Here is a 16,515-nt window from a genome sequence, read left to right as displayed (position 1 = left end):
GGTCTACCTCATAGTGAGTGCCTGGCCTAAAGCTTTCCATTTTTCGCTCTGCCCCCAGCTCTCGTTCGAAAGCTTCACACTGGGCCGCTTTCTGTCGTTCACGCACGACGGCTGTCCGGACGGCGATATGCAGATATCGGAGATAGACAGGCCGCACGTTGGAGGCGCCTGGTGCGGTACGTCATGGTCCCCGGTGAACTACTTTAGCGAGACCCACAGCCTCAAAGTGAGTACATAGAATAGAACCCTATTTCTACTGCCGAAATGAGACTGAAGTCCCTTTACTCCCGCAGTCTAAACAAGGTCTCATGTATGTGGTCAAATAGGTACAGAATAGAACAGGGGTGGCTACTAACCTTACCTTCGGGAGCCGCAATCTCATAAAGCCGATTCGGGGCCAGCGACGCCGCTGGCGAAACTTTGGAAAATTTTGGCCTACAATCTTCAGAATACAGTCTCATGGAAATTCTGAACTCTTCCTCTTCTTTCCTCAAAAACATGGTGTGATTGAAGGGGAGGGAGAGACAGAGTTTCAGCTATTGCATTTCAGCTTTCAGCAGATTGAACTAATTCGAGAACATTTTCTGGCAAAGGGTTCGAGTTTTCATTTCAACACACACCATCTGTTGTTTTCTATAAAGTATTTAACTTTTTTTTTTGTTTTGTTTCTTGTACATTTTATTTAATACCAAAACTTTTTTCCAAGAGGTTTGATATAGGCAACTGTAACTATGGAGGTCTCAGCACCCCCCAATCGAAAGGAGAATGAGGACAGGATAGAAGAAAACCAGCTTTTCCTAAAACGAAATTTATCTGTCGAGGATAAATTTAGCCCCGTGCGGTAACCGAACCCACAACCTAGCGCTTACTAAGCAGGCGTGCTACCCTCCAAGCTAACTAGGCTGGCTGAACTTTATCCTAAACAGATAAGGCTCGTTCTCGGAACGGCTGACTTTCTCCTCTCTTCACTGGGAAAAAAACTAGGGTGCCGGCAGCCTTATCGGGTGACTGTCCTATGCGAGCAGTATAATTGAGCACTATTATTATTATATTATATTATTATATTCAATTCTAATTCTATAGTATAATCAATTCAATTCCTAATCTAATTCAATTCTATTCTATTTCTCAGGTCACTGTTCGCCTGTTCAAACTGTCCAAAGACAACAGCGTGTACAATTTCGACTTCAAGATCGGCTATAAGATGCTCAACAAATCCAGTGCCGTCGTGCGATATGGGGAAAGTCTGCAGGAACACGGTGCCTCAGAATCAACAGGTTAGAATAGAATATATCCTGTTTATCCTGCTAGAATCAGACTGAAAAGTCCCTCTTTTCGTTTTATCTTTCCCTCCTCCTTCATCTTCCTTTCTTCTTCAATCGTTTTCTTCTTCCTCCCCTTCCCCTCCTTTTTCTCCTTCCCCTATTTTTTTTCCTTCCTCCTTTCTTCCTCAAGTTCTTCTTCTTGAAATTCTTATCTCTCTTTCTCTCCTCTCCATCTCTCTCTCTCTATCTCAATTTGTCTCCATCTCTCTCTCTCTCTCTATCTCAATTTGTCTCCATCTCTCTCTCCCTCCCTTCTCTTCACAGTTGTCCTTGTTCCACCATTTTGTCCAATGTCCATTTCAGTATTCGGAAATGACCCCTAATAAAATGAGGAAATCGCTCGAATTAAAATTGAGACAGAGATAATGGAAGAGAACGAGAGAGAGGGAGAGAGAAAGAGGGAGGGAGAGATAGAGCTGGAGATCTGAAAAAGTGAGAGGAATGAAGTTAAGGGGAGGGAGATAAATATTAAGAGAGATAGAGGAAGAAAGAGAGCCAAAATGGAGAGAGTTAGAGGGAGATAAAAATATCCTGAAAGATAAACAAAAGACCGAAAAGGAATTAGGGAGAAAGAAAGAGAGAGAGAGATGTAGGGAAGGGAAAAGAGAATAAGAGGGAGATGAAAATATACCGAAAGACAAAGAAAAGACAGAGAAGAAAATAAGGAATGCAAAACAATCAAAATCGCTCGCGGCCATGTTCCAGTTTTTTCCCAAATTAGAAAAGGAAGAGGCGAATCTTTCTCCGAAGAAAACTAATGTGGAGAAAAACGAGAATGAAAAGGGATGAAATATTTCCGGAGAAAATACAGCAGGGATTTTTTAAGGTCTTAAAAGTCACTGTACCTACCTAGCAACCTCCGTGGCCGAGTGGGTATTACACTAGGCTTGCACGCAGAAGCCCCGGGTTCGATTCCCGGCGGGGCCGAGGTTTTTTTTAGGTTCTGTGCTTGGAGTTCGGGGTGCACTCAGCCTCGTGAGGACAAATGAGTAGCTACTTTAGTCGAGTAGCTACTTTAATCGAGTAGCGACCAGTGGCGACATTACTAGTGTAAAAAGATTCTTGAAATATGGAAATTGATTGCAAAGGAGGCACTTCGTAATGTTGTGATATCCACAAAAGTTGTGAAAAAAAGCTCCGCTTTACCACAAAGAATTTGAGAACAACAACACTGGTACCTGCCTATAACTGCTGTCTGACTGGGGGGCCTTAAACAGGGAGCAGACCAGTAGGATACAAGATACAAGTCACATTTTCCCGTTTATAGGGGTCCGTGTGTTTTAAAACCACCCCTGATCAGTACATTTTCTTTCTCTAATATCCCCTTATATAAAACCATCCCTGATCAATACAATACGAGTATGACTGTCATATTACTGTCTAAACTGTTTCTGGAAGACACTTATATAAAACCATCCCTGATCAATACAATACGAGTATGACTGTCATATTACTGTCTAAACTGTTTCTGGAAGACAAAAGTCCCTTTACTCCAGCAGTAGGCTACTACTATTATTGTGGTCAAATTCTCAAATTATATTGAGGATAAAGTTCCATACCTCGGCGGCCATAAATGAAGAAGAAGACGAAAAGGGATTAAGAAAAAGAAGAAGAAAGCAAAAAGGAAGAAAAAGAGGACAAAGAAAGCGAAGGAGAAGAGAAAGAGGAAGAAGAAAAAGAAGAATATTAGGAGGAGTAGGAGAAGAAGAAGAAGAAGAAGAGGGAGGAGGGGAGAAAATCTCATCTAATTCTGTAAGGAAACTAATCGAAATACGATGATGCTGATGGAAGTCTTTGATGAGACCTCTCGTGAAAGTTATGAGAAAAGTTTAAATAGGAAGAGAGAGAGAGAGGGAGACGGGAGGAGAGAGATAGATAGAGAGAAAGAGAGGGGAGGAGAGAGAGAAAGAGGGAGAGAGAGAGAAAAAGAGGTGTCTTGAAGGAGGAGAAAGAGGAGAATGAGACGATGGAAGAGGAGGAGGCGAAATATTATCAAAGGAAAGGTTATAGGAACAAAAAAGAAGAAAAGAAGAAAGGTAAAAAAGAGGAGGAAGAGGAGAAAAAGAAGGAGAAGGAGGAAAAGGATAAGAAAGATATTAAGGATGACGAGGAAAAGGAGAGTGAAAGGAAAAAGGAATAAAAGAGAAAGGAGGGGGTGTAAGAGGGTAAGATCTTAATGAGAAAGAAGAAGAAGGAGGAAGAAGAAGAAGAAGGAGCAGAAGGAGAAGGAGAAGAAGAAGAAGGAGAAGAAGAAGGAGAAGGAGAAGGAGGAGAAGAAAGCAGAAGGAGAAGGAGAAGAAGAAGAAGGAGAAGAAGAAGGAGAAGGAGAAGGAGGAGAAGAAAAAGAAGAAGAAGAAGAAGAAGAAGAAGAAGGAGAAGAGGAAGGAAGAGGAGAAGAAGAAGAGAAGACGAAAAAGGTTAGAGGACATGAAGGATTTGAAGAAAATGATTAAAAAAGAAAAAAGATGGAAGGAAAGAGACGGAAATCTAATAAAGCAAGCTCAACCCGAAGTAAGCAAACATACAAAATGGAACTAAATAGAAATTTAAAAGCCGGGAGAGATGAGATAGAGAGAGAAATATAGTGGAGAGAAGGAGAATTATAGGGTGAAATAGAAATTTAAAAGCCGGGAGAGATGAGATAGAGAGAGAAATATAGTGGAGAGAAGGAGAATTATAGGGTGAGAGAGAGAGAGAGAAAATTGGGAGAGAAGGCTAGAAAGAGAGAGAGAGGGAGAGACAAAAGGGGAGAGAGAGAGAGAGAGAGAGAAAGGAAAAGAGTGAGAGAGAGCTTTGAGTGAAAAGTCAAGGGACTTACAATCCTAGAGGGAAATGTGCAAGAGAGATGAACATATCTTTTTGATAAGTTATTATTTTCTTTTCCTCTCTCTCCCCCTCTCTCTTTCTAGTTCTCTTTTTCCCTTTTCCTTCTCTCTCTCTCTCTTCCCTGGCCTTTCTCCATCCATCTCTTTCTTTTTCTCTCTATCTCTTTGTCTTTATATGTTTTTCTCTCTCTTTTTTCATAGGGGGATACTTTGCCTCTATGTAGCTTTGAGCCTTACAATCTCTGTCCCTCTCCCCCTTCTCTCTCTTTCCCTCTCCCCCTTCTCTCTCTTTCCCTCTCCCCCTTCTCTCTCTGTATTCTACCCTTCCTCCTTCCGTTTTTTCCATCTTTATCTTTTTCCCTCTTACATATCTCTATATCTCTTTCATTTCTCAGTATACCCTTTTCTTTCTCTATCTTTCGCTTACCCCTTCCTCTTCCCCTCTCATCCCTCTTTCTCTCTCCTCCTTTTTCTCTATCTCAGATATATTTCTTAGTAGAGTTTAGTAGAGGCACCAACGTGTTAAATGAAGCGAAATGATGAAGATAAAAAAAACTCTAAATAACAGGAAACCGAGACAAACTTATCTCTGTCCTTCTCCCTTTTCTACTTTCGCCCTTTCTCTGTCTCTCTCCCTCTCCTACGATTTCCCTTTCTCTGTCCCTCTCCCTCCCAAACTCTTTCCCTGTCTCTTTTACTCCCATTATTTTTTTCTTTCTCTGTCTCTTTTACTTCCATTATTTTTCTCTTTCTCTGTCTCTTTTACTTCCATTATTTTTCTCTTTCTCTGTCTCTCAACATCTCTCTTTCTCACTCACTCTCTTCTCTTCTTCTGTTACTGTCTTCTTCTCTTCTCTCTCTCCCTCTCCCCCATCCCTCTCTCTCTCTCGCGGTAACGTCTTTCTTTATGCTTCCTTTCTCCCTCTCAACATCTCTCTTTCTCACTCACTCTCTTCTTCCTTTGCTTTCTTTCTCCATCCATTAAACTTTTCTCTCTCATTTCTTTTCCTGCCTCTCCTCTTTCTCTCCCCCTCTCTTTATCTCTCTCCCTCTTTCTCCATTTAGGTATTATACTTTTCTCTCTCATTTCTTTTCCTCCCTCTCCTCTTCAGCTCTCTCTCTTCGTCTCTCTCTTTCTCCTATTTTGTTTACTACCTGCTACACATTACTTGTCTGACACAAAAAGAGACAAAACTTCTTTCCTTTCCTCTCTCTTCTTTCTCTCTCTCCTTCTCGATTATTAGATGTTCTTTCCAAAATTTGAATCCGAATTTATTTTTAGTAGGTAATTTAATTTACATTTTCTTTTTCTTCTTTTTTTTTTTAACACCAGGGGACAAGGGGAGAATCAGCTGTTTACAAAAAATTTCGAGATGAAATCTAATAATTTTCTGAGCTGCTGAGATATCTGAGAATCTGAGATAGGTAATGAGAATTTTTTTTTCTTTCGTTTTCTTTAGGCTATGTCTTAGAGTGACAGGATTATGTATGGAAATTGTCAAGATTTGAAGTTTTCGCAACTGGCAAAATAAATAATGAACCTAATTTTCCATATTTATTTTTCAAAAAGAAAGCTTTCAAAGACAGTTTGAAATTGCTCTATTCGAAATTGGCGCGGAGCGTCACACAAGGTAGTGTCATGTTTACAATTTTTCAACAAAGTGACAAGTCGTCAATTTGGCATTCATTCTCAGGGCCGTTTTAGGGGGGAGGGGGGGTTTATCTGATCCCATTCTTGGGGCCTCCTCAAGGTAGGACCTGGAACTATCTTGTTTATCCTACTCGAAAAAGACTAAAGAGTTCCATTTCCCTATATTAGGTTTAATGATCTTGAAGAAAAGGCGATCGCAACTAAATTGGGGAAAGGAAAATTTGACTGTTCGGAAAACGCAGGTAGTATTGTATTGGAAAGATACGGTGGAAAACTGCTGAATACTCGTAGTAGGTATTGTTAGTGGTATGGTGGAAAATGCTGCAGAAGTTAAGTGAACAATTTGTGACAAGAGAGAGATAGAGGCAAAGGTACCTATAGTACAAGGAAAAGAGAGAGGGAGAAAGACAAAGAGATAGAGATAGAGAGAGAGAGAGAGAGAGAGAGAGAGAGAGGCAAAGGTATGGTAAAAGGAAGAGGGAGAAAGACAAAGAGAGAGAGAGAGAGAAAGGTATGGGAAAAGGAAGAAAGAGAGAGAGAGGCAAAGGTATAGTAAAAGGAAGAGAGAGATAGAGAGAGTGAGAAAGACAAAGAGAGAGAGAAAGACAAAGGATAGACAGAGAGGAAGAGAGAGAGAGGAAGAGAGAGAGAGAGAGAGTAAGAGAGAGAGAGACAGAGAAGGAAGTAAAGTTGAAAGTTTTTGACATGTTTTTGAAGGAGTTGAGAGATGTAGTGAGATGAAGAGGGAAACCCCAATTTTTTCCTTCCTTTTTGCCGCTCGAGGGTGTTTTCCGCCATTTTGAATTTCAGTGGCGGGTGGTAGTTGAAAGCTTTAGATTTTTACTATCGCCTCTCTCTCTCTCCTTCCTCCTACTTGTCTGGAACCATATTTTGGATCCAGATCTCCTTCTCTCATTCTCTCTCTCTCCTTTATGTATCTCATATTATGTCTTTGAAATCCTTAGAAGTATTTCTCTTTCTTCTTCTTCTTCTTCTCTCTCTTTCTCTGTCTTCCTCTCCTTGTCTTCTTCTCTCTCTCTCTCCTTTTTTGTTCTATATCTCTAACTTCATCTCTTTGTGTTTCCTCTCTCTCTCTCCCTCTCCCTTCCTTCTTCTTTTCCTCCTCCTCCTTCTTTTTCTACCTCCGTCTCTCTCCCTTTCTTTTTCTCCTTCTCCTTATTTTTGTATCTCTCTCCCCCTCTCTCTCTCTCTCTCTCTCTCTTTGTCTAGCTGAGGATTTTCTCTATTTTCTGTCCTGCGTTCAGACCATTTCACATTCCATTTAGACCATTTCCTTTCACCACATCGCCGTATGGAACGCTGATGTATACGCCGCCTATGTTGCCCCTGCACGGATTCCAGCTGAATGTAGAGGTATGTGACATGCATGGCAAGAGTATGTTAGCCCTACATTATCTTTGTGGACACAGCTTGAGAGTACAAGGCCTATTATAAAAAGAGATTTATCCATAGTCTACCAGTTAGCCTGGAAGGTCTTGTAAGGGCGAGGTTGCGGGATCCATAAGGTTCGTTTTTGGAACAACTGTCTTTTTCCTATCCTGTCCCCTTCTCTCTACGATTTCGGGGCGATTCGACCACACGGCCTAGCGCTTACAAGGCAGTTTTCGGGACGACAGGTCTGTCTTAGATATCGGATCTCGGGAGGATAAGACCTCAAGTGTCTCCACAGACCCCATTAACTAGTTTCCATGCACTGTACCCGACAGGTATAATAGTAATAAAATGATTATTATTATTATTATTATTATTATTATTATTAGTATTATTAGTATTAATATTAATATTGTTATTTAAAAATAGTTTTATTATTAGCATTTTTAAAACGCAAAAAGTAAAATAAATTCCAAGAAAAAAAATAGAAAAAAAAAAACATCAAACAAAGGGTTCACTACACAAAAAACTTTGTTGCCAAGTGGACTGAAACGAGCGAAACAGGATTGCCAGATGAAGTTATCAAAAAATCCCCAATTTGCTTGTAAAAAATCCTCATTTTAAAAGAAAAGTCCGCATTTTTCCCAATTTTGTTTTTGCTTATGTCTAATTTATTCGTAGCAATTATTTTTAGTCCCAAAATGGGGCCAAAAATCCCCAATCCTGCAACCCGGGAGCAAAATAACCGCACCGTTTGGCAACACTGCCAAAGGAAACCCCTTCAAGCTGAAGAAGTTATGCACAAAGTTGTACAGCAGGAGATGTCAACGAGCACAATAAGACGGGAAACTGCGGTGAAATATTTTACTTGAGAATAGGATATACAGGGTGTATCAAATGTCAAACAGGGTGTCCCATAAGTTATGATTTTTTTTTTTTTTTTAAAGAGGTTTGACAAAGGGAACTGTAACTGCTATGGTCTTATCGTCCCGAAATCGAAGAGAGAAGGAAGACAGGATAGGAGAAAACCAGCCGTTCCGAGAACGAACATTATCCCATCAGGATAAAATCCGCCCCGGGCGGGAATCGAACCCGCGGCCTAGCGCTTACAAGGCAGACGCTCTACCAACTAAGCTAACTAGGCTGGCACGAACAAGATTAAAACTCTTAAAAGAACACGATAGGAGCAAGCCCGCTGTTCCCAAGTGCGAGTTTAGGTATATACCTAGGTATGTCTGAGTACTTAGTATTTTCTCAAGTACAAGTTTTCTCGTATTTATAGAAAATATACTTTACATTATACTTACAGTTTAGGTACTTTATACGTAGGTAAATCCTAGCTTGCATTTTTCCTCTCTTGGGAAAATAAGGTACATAGCCCAAAGTTCGCCACCCTAGTACCCACTTTTTGGTCGTCAGATTTTCTTCTTGTTCTTCTTTTTTTTTTTTTTTTTTTTTTTCAATTTTCACATTGATGAAATCGTCTAGTTTGCTAGATGTCGATAGATTAAAGGCCCCGTTCACATCATAAACCATTCCATTTGTGATGTGCACATGTAAAATTATCGGATATTAAGAAGCCTGATAACGGTTCACTCCGCCGAGTCAAAAAGATCAAACGCTCTACTAAGAGATACATATTATACGCCACAGACCAAGTAGCAGTTTTCAGGTAGTTGTAGAGTAATGTAGAGTAAAAACTACAAATTTAATGATGGAAGAAAACGGATCCGATTTATCACGGGGTGACGAACATTCCAACCATGGCGATCTTTGGGCCATGTACCATACTCGGGCCATGTACCATGTACCTCGAATTGCAATATTGTTATTACTTTCGAGTACATTTTCCTTCTGCTCTATTATTATTTGTTTGCATGTTTTGCAAAATAAGTTTCTTACCTATAGGTAAATAATATTATGTTTGCTTAATAATACATTGAAATACCTACATTAAATTTATACTTGCAAATTTCGATCTGAATTTTTACCTCCCATAGGTATTATTCTTAAAATGGTCTTTCTAAGTAGGTAGGTATGCTCCTTGAACACTAAGAAAATCTACGGATTTTTTGAATCAAGGTTGCTCCTTAACCTGTGTACACACATAGTGGACACCGTCGATCGATCGATGAAACCGTACACTGCTTCGACAAAATAGTCTTCACCTCGTCGTCGAGCGACCGTCGATTGATGGTTGTCAATCGATGAGGTCGACTTTGTGTAAAAAAATTCTCCCCTTAGTCAAATCTGTCATTAAGGTAAAATTCCTAATGGTGAAATCCACCATTAGTATAACTTAGTTCTTCATAACTAATTCTCCTCCTCTATATTTTCAGCCTCAAACTCCACCACCCCCGTTCCCTACTACCTGGGCGACCTGATCGCAGGCACCCCGTGCTCCCGTATTTTCTCCGACTGTGACCGAAAGCGCTGCCGACTCCAGTCACCCAACTATCCGGGTATTTACGCGCGCAATCTGACCTGCTACTATGCGGTGCGCCAACATGAGATCCCGAACGGCTACCACGCCCTGGTGTCCGTCAAACAGTCCAAGGTAAACACTTTAATGTCGTCCCCTAAAAGGAAAAAGGGGTCTCGGAGTTCTGACCTGCTACTATGCGGTGCGCCAACATGAGATCCCGAACGGCTACCACGCCCTGGTGTCCGTCAAACAGTCCAAGGTAAACACTTCAATGTCGTCCCCTAAAAGGAAAAAGGGGTCTCGGAGTTTCCCTAAAAGACCAAAGGGGTCTCAAAGTCGTCTCTAAAAGACCAAAAGGGGTCTAGAAGTTTCCCTAAAAGATAAAAGAGTTGTTGGAGTTTCCCTAAAAGGCCAAAATGACCTCAAAGCCCACCTAGAAGACAAGGAATAACTGGCTTTTTTCTAGTTTTTTCTCTTCAATTTTGAGACCATAATACATCAAATGTTAGATACAGTTCCCTGAATCAAACCTATCAAACAGTTCCCTCAATCAAACCTATAAAAAACAATCAGCTAATCTATCCTTTTCTAGTTTACTCTATTCTATTTTAATTTAGCCTATTCTATTCTAATTTATTCTATTCTATTCTACCAGGGTCAAAAAAGTACTACCTACATGTACTTAGTGGAACTTGAAAAGATTGTTGTATAAAGAAAGCAAGCAATAAATCTATTATTATTATTATTATACCAGGGTCAGCTGATCGGGATCACGAGTCAGTCACGTGATGTGAGTCGTGGCGGTAAGAGTGGCGAAGCAGGTCAGAACGGACAACACGTTGTCAGCGCCGGGAATGATGCGAGGAAATTGAAGGTGAGATTATCGTCCTGGAGCAGTGTGCACGAGAGGTTAAAATTCTAATATGGGACGCTATGCACAAAAGGGTTAAAAAATGTAAAAAAAAAACAACCAAGTGGAACGTTGCTTAACTGAAGTGAAGTGATTTTTTTATTATTTTCACTCGTATTTCGATTGCAAATACATATTTCAACGGGCTACTTTCCCGTGTTCTCGTGTTGACCCAGCACCTAATATGTAAATAAGAAGTACCTATTGTGATTTGTGTCTCTTCTCGCCCATCTGACGAGAGGCATACTACGGGATGGGCATGCTACGACACAGACCAAATGCTTCTAATGTAGCAGTTGTTTCATTGATACGAAATAAAAATGGCGGTGGAACACTCATCTTTTAAAATAAATAAAAGAAAATATATAGATCGTAGGGTAAACGCACCAGTTGTTGGTCTTTGATGACTGTTGTTCGGCACATAGGTCGTAGGGTAATACAGGGTCCGCCAACGGATTAGTATTGATTTCAAAAAAACATAACTCGATCATTTTTGCAGATATATTTTTATTTCTGGTCTTAAAATGTTCCCAAGAAGGGGGATTTTTATGATAAAGTCACGTTCTGAAGTTCACGTCGAGCATATGGCGGCCATCAGCAGTAATGCATGAATCGAGTCTCGAGATGAAGCTCGTAGCCACACGGCCCAACATGGCCCGAGGGATTCGTCGGATTTCTTCAGTGATGGCCTCCTTCAACTCGTGCAGGGTCCTCGGCTTTTCTCTGTAGACTCTCTCTTTTAGGTATCCCCACAAAAAAAAGTCGCAGGGGGACAGATCTGGGGACCGGGGGGGCCAGGAGACATCACCGCGTCGAGAGATGAGGCGACCAGGAAATTTTTGGCGGAGGAAGGTCATTGTGGCATTTGACGTATGGCAAGTCGCTCCATCCTGCTGAAACCAAACATTTCTCAATGGGATACGTTTTCGTCGGAGTTGAGGGATAAAAAACTCATTCAACATGGTGAGATGACGACCGTTTTCTTCAAAGAAATAAGGTCCAATGACTGTATTCTTCCCGACGGCACACCACACTGTAACACGAGGGCTGTGCAGAGGCTTTTCATGAAGTTCTCTTGGATTCTCTGCCCCCCAGTATCTGAAATTTTGTCTGTTGACGAATCCATTCAGGTGGAAATGCGCACGAGTGATGTTGTCGTTGTCGTTAAACACCGAATGCATTTGCTCACAAAACAACTTACGCTGGTCGTAGTCTCCTTCTAACAATTGCTGGGTTACAAACAGAGATCTCAAGTTAAGTAAAACCATGTAAAAAACAGAAAAAAACTCCCCTTCGTTGTGAACACAATGAGACCAACCCCACCACTCTGAGGGGCCCAGACGCCGAGTACTACCCATTTGAAAAACATACTAATCCGTTGGCGGACCCTGTAGTTGGGGAGCTGGGACCTCAAATGCTACGTTTTTTCTCTCTCCGTTTCAGGTGTGGAATGAGTGCAGTGAAGTCCAGGACTACGTCACCATTTACGACGGCTACACCACACGGGACCCGGTCCTCCTGAGGTTCTGTGGAGGGGGTACGGCCATTCCGGAGGCCACATCATCTGGATCCGAGCTACTTGTGGAGTTCACCACATCGCCGTATGGAACGCTGATGTATACGCCGCCTATGTTGCCCCTGCACGGATTCCAGCTGAATGTAGAGGTATGTGACATGCATGGCAAGAGTATGTTAGCCCTACATTATCTTTGTGGACACAGCTTGAGAGTACAAGGCCTATTATAAAAAGAGATTTATCCATAGTCTACCAGTTAGCCTGGAAGGTCTTGTAAGGGCGAGGTTGCGGGATCCATAAGGTTCGTTTTTGGAACAACTGTCTTTTTCCTATCCTGTCCCCTTCTCTCTACGATTTCGGGGCGATTCGACCACACGGCCTAGCGCTTACAAGGCAGTTTTCGGGACGACAGGTCTGTCTTAGATATCGGATCTCGGGAGGATAAGACCTCAATAGCTACAGTTCCCTCTATCAAACCTTTTGAAAAAAAAAAAAAAAAAAAAATCCCATTTTCTTTGCTTACTATCAAGGTGAAATTCGTGGAGCAAGAGTCGTTCATGTACGCCAAGAACAAGCGGTGCGAGTTTTGGATTCGAGGCTCCGGGAAGGGAACGCTGGAAAGTCCTCGCCACTCTCTCTTAAAAGCTACAGTTCCCTCTATCAACCCTTTTGAAAAAAAAAAAAAAAAAAAAATCCCATTTTCTTTGCTTACTATCAAGGTGAAATTCGTGGAGCAAGAGTCGTTCATGTACGCCAAGAACAAGCGGTGCGAGTTTTGGATTCGAGGCTCCGGGAAGGGAACGCTGGAAAGTCCTCGCCACTCTCTTTCACCCAACACGACATGTTTTTATCATCTGCAAGGTAAGAAGAAAAGAAATGTAGAGTGGGTTTTCCTTTCAGGAAACTTACCAGTTACCACAGTAATATTGTCCGCTGCGCTGGTCCAAACTGAATGGAGCAGTGATCAATTTTCCAGTGGCCAGTTTCCCAAAGGAAAATATAGCTAATCTAAGACATCTAGGTACACTGATAGGTAGACAGAAGAGGAAGATCAAGAAAATAATTTATTGATGGGCAACTAGGAAAGGACATGGGATGCCAGAACTATCAAGAATTGAAGAGAGTTGCACAGGATTCCTTTTTCTCCTTTACTGTAAGCTAGACTTTTGAATCATGACTGTGTTTTTACTTCATAGACCCCGAGATTAAGGTACCAGGGATTTGTAAAAAAAAGGAGGAGAAGGAGGAGAAAGGAAGGTACCTGGTTCCCGGGGTTTTTAAAAAAAAAAAAAAAAAAAGTAGAAGGATGAGAAGGAGGAGGAAGGAAGGAAGGTACCTAACAGAAAGTTTTTAAAAAAGTTCGTGATGGCAACAGCACCTAGGTTTGTAGGTAAAAGTCCCCGTATTATTCCAGGAGTTAATAATATGCAAATAAGATAAGCCCTTTTTTTACCGAGAGGAACTCTTTTTGTATGAAAAAATTTCAATGTTTTTACTTTTTTTTCCATTCAAAACAGAAAAAATATTATCCTGAAAAAGTTTGTTGTTTTGACTCTCTCTGTGCGAAGCCGGTAACCTATCCTTTCGAAAAAGGGAAGGGGCAAAAATGAACGAAAAGTTGACAAAAAAATTAAAAGTTTCAACTTTTTGGGTTGTCGGTGAAAAGTTTTGTGTTTTTTTAACAACATGGGATGTCCCCTATGTTTACCACAGTTTATTTTATTCAAGTACCAACCTACCTACATTTTTTTTCTTTTATCATTAAGATAAATTTTTTTTTTTTTTTTTTTTTTTTTTTTTTTTTTTTTTTGCTAAAGGCCCATTTTTTGCCAAATATAGGTCCCTTTTATGGGAACCCCCATTTTTTATTTAATTTTTGGAATCAGGCGTGGTTCGCAAATCACGAACCACCCTGTATACCTACCTAGGTATGTCTGAGTACTTAGTATTTTCTCAAGTACAAGTTTTCTTGTATTTATAGAAACTATACTTTACATTACTTACAGTTTAAGTACCTACTTTATACGTAGGTAAATCCTAGCTTGCATTTTTCCTCTCTTGGGAATATAAGGTACATGGCCCAAAGTTCGCCACCTTAGTACTTTTTTGATCGTCAGAGCTTCATTCTGAGAAATATTATTTTGTTTTATTATTTTATTATTATGGGGGCACGTTTAGCCCAGTGGTGAAGCGCTTGTTAGCCATGCAGAAGGTCCCGGGTTCTAATCCACTTTCGGGTGTTCTCGTGTTGACCCAGTATCTAAATGAGAAGTATTGTGTCTCTTATTGCTCAAAATCCACCGTTCTAACCACTACATCCCTGAGGTTGGTAAAACTGCGCTACCAAGAGCTATTATATACGCCACAGACCAAGTAGCCGTTTTCAGGTAGTTGTACAGGAAAAACCAAGGAAAGGAAAAAGGAATATTTAGTTGTGTTAAGCATATTTAAATGCTTGTCACAAATATCTTTCCCCGATTATTACACCTAGATAAATTTTATGACTTGAGTTGGACTCGAACCACAAACCTCCAGATCCAAAGTCCAACGCGTTAACAACTGCACCACTGAAGTTGAGTTGAGGAAAAACTACAAATAATTATGGAAGAAAACGGATTTGATTTATAATGGGGGTGACGAACATTCCAACCATGGCGATCTTTGGGTCATGTACCATACTCGAATTGCAATATTGTTATTACTTTCGAGTACATTTTCCTTCTGCTCTATTATTATTTGTTTGCATGTTTTGCAAAATAAGTTTCTTACATTATAAATAATATTATGTTGGCTTAATAATACATTGAAATACCTGCCTTAAATTTATACTTGCAAATTTCGATCTGAATTTTTACCTTCCATAGGTATTATTATTAAAATGGTCTTTCTAAGTACGCTCCTTGAACACTAAGAAAATCTACGGATTTTTTGAATCAAGGTTGCTCCTTAACCTGTGTCCACACATAGTGGACACCGTCAACCAATGTCGACTGAAACCGTACACTGCTTCGACAATATAGATTCACCTCTTCCCCTCGTCGTCGATCGACCGTCGATTGATGGTTGTCAATCGATGAGGTCGACTTTGTGTGGACACACCTTTAGCTCTTCTTGACTTGGGCCCAAAATAGAGCGGAGAGTATAGAGCTTTTTGCTTTCAGTTCTATGCGGTTTAAAATCTTCTATCTTTGCTTCCATTCTATTTCTAGCCTTATGGTGGATTTCACCAATGACTTAATGAGAGATTTCACTAACTAGAGAATTTTAATGATCCAAAAAGAAGTTTTTAATTATCCAAACAGGAGTTTCTAAAATCTCCTCCTTTTGGGATCACTAAAAATTCCTTTTTTGGATCATTAAAAATTCCTTTTTGGATCATTTTAAAAATCCTTTTTGGGTGATAAAAAAATTCTCCCCTTAATGAAATCTGTCATTAAGGTAAAATCTCATGGTGAATCCACCATTAGTATAACTTAGTTCTTCATAGCTAATTCTCCTCCTCTATATTTTCAGCCTCTAACTCCACCACCCCCGTCCCCTACTATCTGGGCGAACATGTACCATGTACCTCGAATTGCAATATTGTTATTACTTTCGAGTACATTTTCCTTCTGCTCTATTATTATTTGTTTGCATGTTTTGCAAAATAAGTTTCTTACCTATAGGTAAATAATATTATGTTTGCTTAATAATACATTGAAATACCTACATTAAATTTATACTTGCAAATTTCGATCTGAATTTTTACCTCCCATAGGTATTATTCTTAAAATGGTCTTTCTAAGTAGGTAGGTATGCTCCTTGAACACTAAGAAAATCTACGGATTTTTTGAATCAAGGTTGCTCCTTAACCTGTGTACACACATAGTGGACACCGTCGATCGATCGATGAAACCGTACACTGCTTCGACAAAATAGTCTTCACCTCGTCGTCGAGCGACCGTCGATTGATGGTTGTCAATCGATGAGGTCGACTTTGTGTAAAAAAATTCTCCCCTTAGTCAAATCTGTCATTAAGGTAAAATTCCTAATGGTGAAATCCACCATTAGTATAACTTAGTTCTTCATAACTAATTCTCCTCCTCTATATTTTCAGCCTCAAACTCCACCACCCCCGTTCCCTACTACCTGGGCGACCTGATCGCAGGCACCCCGTGCTCCCGTATTTTCTCCGACTGTGACCGAAAGCGCTGCCGACTCCAGTCACCCAACTATCCGGGTATTTACGCGCGCAATCTGACCTGCTACTATGCGGTGCGCCAACATGAGATCCCGAACGGCTACCACGCCCTGGTGTCCGTCAAACAGTCCAAGGTAAACACTTCAATGTCGTCCCCTAAAAGGAAAAAGGGGTCTCGGAGTTTCCCTAAAAGACCAAAGGGGTCTCAAAGTCGTCTCTAAAAGACCAAAAGGGGTCTAGAAGTTTCCCTAAAAGATAAAAGAGTTGTTGGAGTTTCCCTAAAAGGCCAAA

General features: G+C 40.6%; 1 protein-coding gene across 1 annotated transcript in view; it reads left to right on the top strand.

Annotated features, from left to right (window-relative positions):
* The window catches only part of LOC113467125, an 81,412-nt gene that overhangs the window by 43,351 nt on the left and 21,546 nt on the right, over positions 1-16,515 (top strand). Inside the window, exons 4-11 of the mRNA XM_026823119.1 lie at positions 59-226; positions 1,133-1,277; positions 9,533-9,750; positions 10,373-10,492; positions 11,972-12,193; positions 12,764-13,046; positions 15,558-15,608; positions 16,141-16,358. Coding sequence (XP_026678920.1) covers positions 59-226; positions 1,133-1,277; positions 9,533-9,750; positions 10,373-10,492; positions 11,972-12,193; positions 12,764-13,046; positions 15,558-15,608; positions 16,141-16,358 — 1,425 coding nt within the window. The remainder of the gene's footprint in view (positions 1-58; positions 227-1,132; positions 1,278-9,532; positions 9,751-10,372; positions 10,493-11,971; positions 12,194-12,763; positions 13,047-15,557; positions 15,609-16,140; positions 16,359-16,515) is intronic.

The sequence above is a fragment of the Diaphorina citri genome, unplaced genomic scaffold, assembly GCF_000475195.1.
Source record: "Diaphorina citri unplaced genomic scaffold, Diaci psyllid genome assembly version 1.1 scaffold408, whole genome shotgun sequence".
Taxonomy (NCBI): domain Eukaryota; kingdom Metazoa; phylum Arthropoda; class Insecta; order Hemiptera; family Psyllidae; genus Diaphorina; species Diaphorina citri.
The sequence above is the reverse complement of the archived record's forward strand: the minus strand, read 5'-3'. Positions and strand labels throughout refer to the sequence as shown.